At 35.1% G+C, this 10,596-nt stretch overlaps 1 protein-coding gene across 4 annotated transcripts in view; it reads left to right on the forward strand.

Annotated features, from left to right (window-relative positions):
• Window positions 1-2,511, forward strand: part of VTA1 (vesicle trafficking 1) — a 45,458-nt gene extending 42,947 nt beyond the window's left edge. For all 4 annotated transcript variants that reach the window (XM_036316848.1, XM_036316850.1, XM_036316851.1 and 1 more), the window contains one exon: window positions 1,161-2,511. In XM_036316848.1, coding sequence (XP_036172741.1) covers window positions 1,161-1,306 — 146 coding nt within the window. In that variant the 3' untranslated portion in view covers window positions 1,307-2,511. The remainder of the gene's footprint in view (window positions 1-1,160) is intronic.
• Window positions 2,512-10,596: the final 8,085 nt, after the last annotated feature.

Here is a 10,596-nt window from a genome sequence, read left to right on the forward strand (position 1 = left end):
ATTAGTCCTGAGCATTAGGGATTTCTTCCAGCAAATCCAGTAAATTCTGGGCGGATGCCTTATATTTTTAAAGATTGCCCTGAGATAGGAGTATAGGATATTAAAACACAGAATGACCAGAGTTATAGTAAACTTAATTTTTAAAAGTATCTCACTTACCTAGAAAGTATGTATATCTCAGTTACGAGAGCCTCTTAATATATGTTGAAAACCATTAAAGAATCTGGTAGGTATTTTCAAGCAAAAAAACTGAGGCATGCCTGACCAAATTATCTAAGGAACTGCAGGATAATTATTATTTAGGTTTAGTGGGTAACAAAATATATTATGTTTATTATAGTCTGCCCCTAGCCTTCTGATCAGTTCTCCTAGAATCCTCATAACATTTCTAAGGAAAAGGGTATTTATTTCAAAAGATAAAGTATTTAATTTTATCTTTAGAAATATATATTCAGGTATATTCAAATCCTAGATTGAATGAAATGTTTTTAGTATGGTTAGTTTACCCAAATTATTAGGTTGGGCTCTACACATATCAATCACACATGTAAATGGAAAACTTGCTGAGGAAATACATTTTGGAGAAATAAAGTGTAAGGGTGGTTTACATGCTAAGTTGTGTAGTTTAATTATATAAAACTTATGTTAAACCTTAGAGGTTTTTGTATGGGTGGCACAAAAAGATAAATTTTTGTTTATGTTTAAAGGAAAGTTAAACAACTTATGTAAAATTTTCACATAAAGTTTGTTATTCCTGTCTCTTTAAATTGAGGGTTAGATTTCCAGTTCAAATGAGGGTTGAATGGTTTAGTCTGTGTGTATTGTTCCATGAAAAGAGAGGCAGAGTGATTCTAGCATAATCACCAAACCTGCTACCCTTGTTTCACAGAGTATAGTTTTTTATAACTAATTTTCCAAAATATAAAGAATTCTAGTTTATTACTTCTGAAAGGAAAATCTTGCTCAAGTAAGTTATTATGTATTGGTATATATGTGCTTTATATTAGTAATAAAAAAATAATAGCATGAGAAAATTTATTTAAAAACAACTGGGATTGAAAAAATCCTTCTATATTTTCTGTAATCTTGAATTTGTTTCCTAGCCTGAACAGAACACTTTTTATATTCTTATAAATATCTTAATTATTCTTTTCTTCTAGGGGATATCTGTCTAACACCCGAGGACTTTGCTAGAGCTCAGAAATACTGCAAATATGCTGGCAGTGCTTTGCAATACGAAGATGTCAGCACTGCTGTGCAGAATCTGCAGAAGGCCCTCAAGTTACTGACTACAGGCAGAGAATAAAGCCTTTGTACGGCACATCCATGCATTTTTGGCTTAAAGAACTAACAGTCCATTAGTCTCTATCTTCCGCCTGTCAGGAGCACAGTTTTAAGGAAGACTTCAGTTCCATTGACTATAACAATGAAACCTGTGTCTGTGTATCAGATCCTGTTGAAGCATTCGTCAGTGGCCTCAACCAGTTTTTATTGCCCATTTAGTGGATCCAGTAATCTCAGTGTATCGGGCTGATGTTAGCAAGATCCTAAAAATGCCCATTGAACTCTGCATCAAAAAATGAAAATACAGTTCTAAAAAAATTATTGGGAATAAGCATTGTACCTTAATTTACATGATTAAAAGAATATTTTAATTTCTAATTTGAACAAACAGCATAGTACTTTGCTATAAAATTTTAATTTTAATAAAGATGGCCAGAACATTCCAGATTAGAAATCATGCTTTTTGTTTTACTCAAAACTTATAAAACAGATACGAACATCCTAAACTGTTAGATTAATCTGAAAGAGATTATGTTCAAAATTCAATTTATATTCATGTTATAACTATGTTAAAAGTTTAAATGTTCATGGAAAAGAAGCAAGATAAGGAGGTAGAATCACTTTTAGATATAAAAAGGATGTTGGTTTCCCAACTGCTTTTCCTTATCCATTGAAGCTTAAGGTGAATTGGTATTTGCTTCATAGGCAGCTTGACTGCATGTATTAGAGAATGAAAAAACAGTTTTTTAGTAATGCCTGGAAACCTGGTGCTTTAAGTTAGGATTATCCTCTGCTGCTATGGAATGGTTCTCTAGAGTGATAGCTATGAATGATGCAGAAGTTTATAAGAAATTAGATTTTCAGCTGTTAGGTTTATAAGTTTTATGGGGAATTTTGGATTTAATGTGTCACCTGCATTTGTGCTGTGTAAGAAATAAATGCAAGGATTCTTTTCACTAGTTCAGTTTACTACAGAGCCAAATGTCTGTTTTAATTTGCATGCTAGAATTGTCATTTTTAAGTCATTATTTTTAGTTACAGGAATATGATATTTCTTTAGTAAGACACAATTTTCTTTAAAAGAGAGAGAGAAATTTGGTAAACTTACCTGTAACGTATCTGGTCCATTTATTCCACTAAGATTGAAATACTTTAACATATGGGTCAGCAAACTATGGTCCATGGCTTGGCCACCTGTTGTTCAAATAAAGTTTTATTGAATCAAAACCGTACTCATTCATTTGTTTTATCTGTGGTTGCTCTCCACGACTGCAGAATTGTATTTCCTACAAGTCTAAAATATTTACTATTTGGCCCCCTAAGATAAAGTTTGCTGACTCCTGATCTCATAGTCTATCTGAAAGAAAATGAATTATTAACTCCTAATCATTTGTGTCTTTCAGTTTTTCTTGCAATGCTGTGGTATAGGTTTGATAGAATGAGTATTCAGACAGAATAAACTGTTCTAAATTATTGAAAAGACAAGCCCCAAATAACATGCCTCATGATTAATGTTCATATCTTTCACAAATAAAGTCCTACAGCAGTTTGTAGGATTCAATATTTATATCTAGAAATCCAGTGCTCTGATAAACTTTTTTAGAACTTTATTGCAGTAGAAAAGTGGCTATAATGATTATTAGTGCTTAAAAGAGGTAAAAATTTTAATTCAAATCTTAATATGTATGGACACAAGAAAAAAAAAAAAAACTGTCACCTCTTATTTCACACTCTATTTTGTTGTTCCCAGTTGGGAGAAGAAGGAGGGAAGAAGACAGTGTGGGAACGCTGGGGCCTCCTGATAAGTGGGCCATGGTCTGACAGCCCTTATCTGTAAGATGGAAGCAACACCACCAGACACCTCAGAGTTTGTTAGGAGAGCTGAATGAGCGACTATACATCAAGTAGTCCGCCCATAGTAGCAATCTACACATGTTCATTGTTGTTAACATTAATGTTATATTAATAATAGAAATTGTCAATAATAATTTATTTCCTGAATTTCAGGAGATCCCAGTTGTCTCTGTGGCCTATTGCCTAAAAATGTTTTCTTGTATGGGGATTAAATTATAAAGATTTTTTAACTTTGTACTTCTTCCTATAAAATCTAAGACGAAGTTAGAACTTTACTAATGTAACACTAGGATGGAAATTTCCAGTTAGTCATTCAACATGTATTTATTGAGCAGCTACTTTGTACCTGACAATTATCTTTTGCATGAAGAAATTGCTGAAAACAAGAGGAACAAAAAACTGCCTCATAGACTTTATATTTGAATGAGAGGTAACAAATTAAATAAAAAGTATATCATGTATTCAACCAGTGGTTTTCAAAGGGTAATTGTTAGAAATGCAAATCTCAGTTCCTACCTGCCTCCAGTCCCACCCTATCAGAAACTAAGGGTGGGGCCTACCTTTTTGAGTTTTAAGAAACAGAAGAGATCAACCAATGAACTACTATGCATATATGCATAACCCATGGACTTGGACAATGGGGTGGTGAGGGGTTGGGGAGGATGGGAGCGGGCTGAAAGAGGTTAATGGGGAAAAAAGGAGGACCTATGTAATACTTTCAACAATAAAAATTAAAAAAACAAAACACTTCAGGTAGTCTGGCAGTCCCTAAAATTGAGCACTACCCAAATCAGAAACATTGAGAGTCTGAGAGAAGACAGATTCCCCTGAAACATCCTCTAAGTGTGGGCCCTGGACCCCCAGCGTCAGCATCACCTAGGAACTGTATTGCTGATAAATGCTATGGAGAAAACTAGAATATAGGATAGGAAACACTTAGGTGTGTATAGGTGTGCATATTTACATAGGATAGGCTCACTGAAGGACATTTTATTTTCGTTTTTCTTTTAAGATTTCTTTATTGTTGAAAGTATTACAGATGTCCCTTTTTTTAATCCCACTAACCCCTCTACCCCACCCCCATCCACTCCCCAGGCCTTCACCACACTATTGTCTGTGTCCATGGGTTATGCATATAGATTATTTGGTTAATCTCTCCACCCCAGCTTTCCCTCTGAGATTTGTGAAGGGCATTTGAAGGAAAGAAGGACAAAGATATTCTTAGCAGAGAGAGGTAGACAAGAGAAGGGGTCAGAGGGTATAAGTGGGAAGACTTGTGAACTTGCTAGAAGGCTTAGGACCATATGCTTTTACTTTCAGCAAGATGGGGAGCTACTAAGAGGTTTTGAACAGAAGAGTATCTGATGTGACAACTTTTAAAAGCATCATATTGACTACTGTGGGAGCCCAGTTAAGAGTAGTGCTGTAATTACAGTTGAGATATTCTGATGGCTTAGGTCACGAGTAGCGGTGGAGGTAATAAGATGTAATTGGTTTCTGAATATATATATATATATATATATATATATATATATTTTTTTTTTTTTTTTTTTTTTTTTTTTTTTTAAAGTAGAACCACAGTATTTCTGATCAACTGGATCTGAGAAATGAGCTTCGGAGGAGAGAAGCTTGAGAACCAAGTTTTAACCTGAACACCTGGCAGGAATGAGTATTCATTAGTTGAACTGGAAAAAGTTGCTAAATTCTACTGACGTTTAGGCTGAGTACAATATTCCCAAGTTCTTGTGACCATCCCAAGTAAAACTATTTGATAACATTGTTTTGTCAGTGCACACGGGGGGGGGGAGAAAAAATAAGATAAGTTCCATCTGCAGTGATTGTCACAGACATCTCACTAAATCACAGCTGAACTGACCTAGAGCCAACCACAGTTCCCATGGTTAGCATGGCCAAGGAAGTTTGCAGGCTTCAAGATTACACCAAGAAAAAGACCCCAGTTATAGTTCTTGAAAATTAACATCCTCAGGTGATCATAGAATTGATCTATATATGGCTTGTACTTCTAGAAATTTGAGGTCAGTACATATGTGGTAGGTTATATGCTGTTCTTTCTAAAGAAATTTACACTCTGCAGCTTTGTCACAAATATTTTGAACTCTAAATGAACAATAACAGTAGGAATGAGGGTTTTGCTTATCTGCACAGCATCCTCTCTCTACCCATGTTCCCCTTTTTAAAAACTTTACTCATATTATGAACCAATACAACTGGATCAGGTCATCTAGTTTGGACCATAAACTACCAGTAGAAAAGTTCTGTCCTTAAAAGAGATCACAAAATACAAAGACACTCCTCATTGGAGATATGCTTATCTGGTTGGTTGTAATCCGATGTCTACATGGAATGTTGAGATGGAAAGCTCATTCATTGGAGTATACTTAAGTAGGACTAATTCCAAGTAAGCGATACTTTAATCTATAATAATAAAAGCGTAATATGCTAATTATACCAAACAGCTGAACGACCTTATGGAGGAAGCCGGGGCTGTGAGGGCAAAGGCAAGCCACTGTGGTTGCGAGGGCTGAGCCCCTTGCACGAATTTCATGCATCAGGCCTCTTGTAGTAATATAATAGCTATCATTGAGTGCTTACTAAATACCAGGCACTATTCTAAGTATTTTATGCACATTCATATAATCCTGCCAATATTCCTGAGAGGTGGGTTTTGTTTGCCTCATTGTTTCTGTTTTACAAGTGAGGAGGCAACCACAGAGCAATAAATTTGCCTGAGGCTGCACAGATAATACTGAAAGTTTCTAAGCACACATTACCTATCCTATATAATAAAAGGTTAATGTGCAAATTGACCAAAACTGTGGAATGACTGGTCGCTATGATGTGCACTGACCACCAGGGGCAGACGCTCAACGCAGGAGCTGCCCTCTGATGGTCAGTGCGCACCCACAGGGGGAGCACTGCTCAGCCAGAAGCCGGGCTCATGGCTGTCCCACAGGAAGCGTGCCTAAGCCATCACTTGGACATCCCCCAAGGGCTCCCGGACTGCAAGAGGGTGCAGGCTGGGCTGAGGGACCTCCCCTCCCCGCCCTGAGTGCTTGAGTTTTGTGCACCAGACCTCTAGTTTCATACAATAAGTATCATCTATGTAGGTAAATCATCAGTTAAATTGTTATGACTACAGTGAGATGTTTTAAGTTAACTTCACATTATCAAGGTCACTAGGCAAATCAATGTCACAATTCCTATCATTAACAGGTGTAACAGCTGGATTTTTCTATTATCTGGGCTCTGTGTTCCAATAACTGGGTGGTAGGCAGTGAATACAGGGCATGAGCACATACACTGGAGCCTATGGCCTGACAGCAAATGGACTGCAAGTCCAGAGAGAAAGCAGGACTTGAATAGCTGATGCAATAGATTAATATCATCTTGAAGAGAGTGAAACACATTACTAGGGAGTCCTGAGTTTCCCAGACAAGCCTGGGTTTTTTTCTTTTTATTTTAAGTAACATTACTATTTTTATTTTAAACTTACAATATTTATTTTAAACATTTTCTTTTAAGATATTGGACAGCTTTCATCTTTCAGGAAGCATTACTATGTGGACTTCAACATAAATATAATAATAATGTTTATTATGAATTTCCTCAATTAAAATGTGACTAGTGTACTGAACCCTTAAAAATGATTCTTATGACCCTGAATAAAACTAATCTATTTTTTTCCTTTGTGCAGTAGTTTCCTTTTCCTCCCTTTCTTTTTTCCTTCCTTCCTTCTTTCCTTCCTTCCTTCCTTTTTTTCTTTGCTTCTTTTTTTTTTGGAATGATTTCTATATAGGATGATATAAAAATAATCTACGGACTGTTTTTCTCATAAATGGAGATTTTATTTCTACAGGTGTGGGGATTGAAAACAACAGACCTGCCTTTTGTGATGCTGAATTTAAAGGGGATAAATACTGGGAATAATAATAATTTTAAAAAGCCCATGCATGCCTTTAGTTATTTAAATGTGAGTAGATACATTTAATGAGTAGATATACTTACTGATTCTCTTAAATGCATTTGAGATACTGTTTATAAATATTCCCTGTTATTTTAAATATTTTCGAAATTAATTAGCCTGAGAGGTTTTGCTATAGTAACTTGGACTAACTTTTTTCCAAGCTGCTTGATTAGCAGATTAGTTCATTGTTTATTGGTACCATTTATTTTTAAAATCCCAGTATTGCAGTAGAATAACATAGAGAATCTTGTTAAACATGGGTTTGTGTCTGCATATGATAAACAGTGGTGGGCAAAAGTAGGTTTGCAGTTGTTTGTATTGAAAAAGACATGCAGGTTCTGATTATTACAATAGCTTTATTAACTCAAAAGAATGTCATAATGCAACTGTAAGCCTACTTTTGCCCACAACTATATTGTGATTCATTTTTAAAAATAACCTTTTATTATTGCAGAAACAATTATCTTCATTGTGGAAAATGAGAAAATTTAGACAGATAAAAATAAAGTAAAAAATTATATTTCAACCATAGCAAAATCAGCAGTAACACCGTAATACATATGCTTTCTGTGTGTTTATGTGCATTTTAACCTGAATGAGATCATACTTTACATACTGTTTTATAACCTGTGAGGGGTTTTTTTGAGGCAATGAATCTCTACTTTCCTTTTTAGTAAATCTTCGTCTCATCTAATACCCAGAACATATTCAGATTTCCTGAATTGATGCTCAGATGACCATTATAACTGACGCATCCTCACATTTCATCTGGTTATGTCTAAGTCTATTTTATAATCAAGCCCAGTCTTTTTTTTTTTTTTTTTTAACTGACACCCACTGTTTAAGAGACTAGACCAGTTTTGTATCTCTAGATATGCAACCTAGATATCTTTGGATTTGGGGATCTTTTTTATCCCCAGTATTTCTTGTGAAGAAGTTACATGAAAAGGTATTTAGCATGTTAGAATTATCATATAGCATAGGTCATGTTGATTGCCATTATGTACTGTTATGTTTTGTCATGTCAGTAATTTAAAATCTGGTTGACCCAGCCTTAATGATGCTAATGGTGACCAATGAAACAGGATAAACACATTCTGCTTCCTCCTTTGTTCAGTTATGTTTCCCTCCTGTGGCTAAAGCTTTATTTTGGCATTATTAAAAGTCCAGCTTCCTGTCAACCATTAAGATAATGTTTGATTTTTAAAAACCAAAAATACCAATTGATATGTTCTGTCCGAGATAATACTTAATTGGATTTGTAAAATTATATTTTTAGTTCTGTCTTCTGTATTTATTAAGTAGCATTATTCTGTAAAGGAGAGTTTTTGTTTTTTAATTACATGGGAATATTTGGTTACTCTGAAATACAGTTCTTATTGGCAAGGCAGAATAAATGCTTAATTCTTTCTCTTTAGTTATCAATTTTCAAAGTTGAAGTTCTAGTACCACCTCAAATGGTAACAATTTTTTTCTCTTTTTTGAATATTATTATGTAGAGGTATATTTTCACTGATTCAGTCCATCACAGGTTTTATCTATATTTTTTAAAATATATTTTTATTGATTTTTAGAGAGAGAGGAAGAGAGAGAGGTAGGGAGATAGAATCATCCATGAGAGAGGAAGTCATTGATTGGCTGTCTCCTGCACGGCCCCCACTGGGGATCAAGCCCGCAACCTGGGCATGTGCCCTGACTGGAAATCGAACCAGTGACCTCTTGGTTCCTGGGTCAATGTTCAATCACTCAGCCACAACACCCGGGCTATCTATATATATATTTTTTTATCCTCAAAGTTTTACACTTTGGCTGGTGGAATGATAGAAACTTTCCCATCTGACTCCTCTGTCTACCCTCACCTTTTTTTTTTAGTTAAAACTTTTTTAAAATTTTATTGAAGTATAATTTGACATACCAGAAATTTTATGTATTTAGAGTACACATTTTGATGATTTTTTATATATACAAGGGTGGGCAAAAGTAGGTTAAATTACCAGACATCATTACCTAAAAGACAAATTATAATTAAGAGTATGAAATAATAAGAGAAAGTACAAATAAAGAATACAATAATTAATAACAATACAGAATAGACTGTTGCACATACAACTGTAAACCTACTTTTGCCCACTCCATATATGTATCAGATAGTAATCCTCTTGAAAATAATTTTAGAATTATGTGGAGCAATAAGCAAAGAAAATCAGAAGATAAGTTTATATTCTAGTAACCTGAGGGCACAAAGTTTCATTAGAATTCTCTATTGCTCAGGAGCTTAAAATCTAATTAGGGATTAGATTTGCACAAATCTAATTAGGGATTAGACATGCATAAATAAACATAATTGGAGGCATAGCTTTAAGTGCCAAAAAGAAAACACTCATGAATTGCTGCTGAAACTTAGTAATTTATTTTCTCCAAATTAGGGAAGATGGAGCAGGACCTTTCACTGAGAGGGTGGCATTTGAGTTGCCCCTTATTCCAGTAGACTAAGGTGGATAAGATCAAAAGAAAGCATAAAAGGAAAATATATAATGGGTCTTTTGACAAGAAGGAATGAATCTTATGAGGAGTGTGTTTGATTTGGTCACTATTTACCTCCTCAGGAAAGTCTCAGTGTTTGAACATTTAAATTTCTTAACTACTTGGTGAAGCTGAATAATCCTGGAAACTTGAATTTAGTCCTAATGAAGTGTTAAAAATTTTATTAATGCTGATGAAGGTGACATAAACTCTTTGGTTCATGAACTCTTAGAGATGGAAGGACCCTTAGAGGTGATCTAATCCAACCCTTCCATTCTGCAAAGGACAGAATGAAGCCCAGGAGAGATGCAGCTACTTGCTCAGGATCTCAAAGCTGGTTGTTGGAAGAGAAAAGGAGGAAAAAAATTCCAACTCTCAGACCAAGAATCTTTTCTTGGAATACACCTTATTGTGAGACCTAGTTCAAAAAGACTCTCAGCTAAACAAGCACATTCTTGAAATTTACCATTTTACCAAAATGTATATGTAATTCCAAGGGGGAATCAATGATTGGTTCATTGGTGAATCGCATCATAGACATTCACTCATTATTACCCTAAAAGCCCTTAAAGCCCCACTAAAAGAAAAAAACCAAAAAAACAAAGATGTGTATCATTTCTACTTACAAAGATTCCAAGCTTTTCAGAGTGGTAAGAAAAATTCACAGGAAAAGATATTTAGCATCCCAAGACAATGTATGATAAAATGTCAAATGATTGAGAGAGAACAGAACATGGGTTGTCCGGCCAGTGTGGTTCAGTGGTTGAACATCAACCCATGAACCAGGAGGTCACAGTTTGATTGAATTCCAGGTCAGGGCACATGCCTGGGTTTCTGGCTTGGTCCCCAGTAGGGGGCATGCAGAAGGCAGCCTATCAATGATTCTCTCTCTAATGTTTCTCTCTCTCTCTCCCTTCTTCTCTGAAATCAATAAAAATATATTAAAGATG

The sequence above is a fragment of the Myotis myotis genome, unplaced genomic scaffold (assembly GCF_014108235.1).
Source record: "Myotis myotis isolate mMyoMyo1 unplaced genomic scaffold, mMyoMyo1.p scaffold_m19_p_7, whole genome shotgun sequence".
Classification (NCBI taxonomy): Eukaryota; Metazoa; Chordata; class Mammalia; order Chiroptera; family Vespertilionidae; genus Myotis; species Myotis myotis.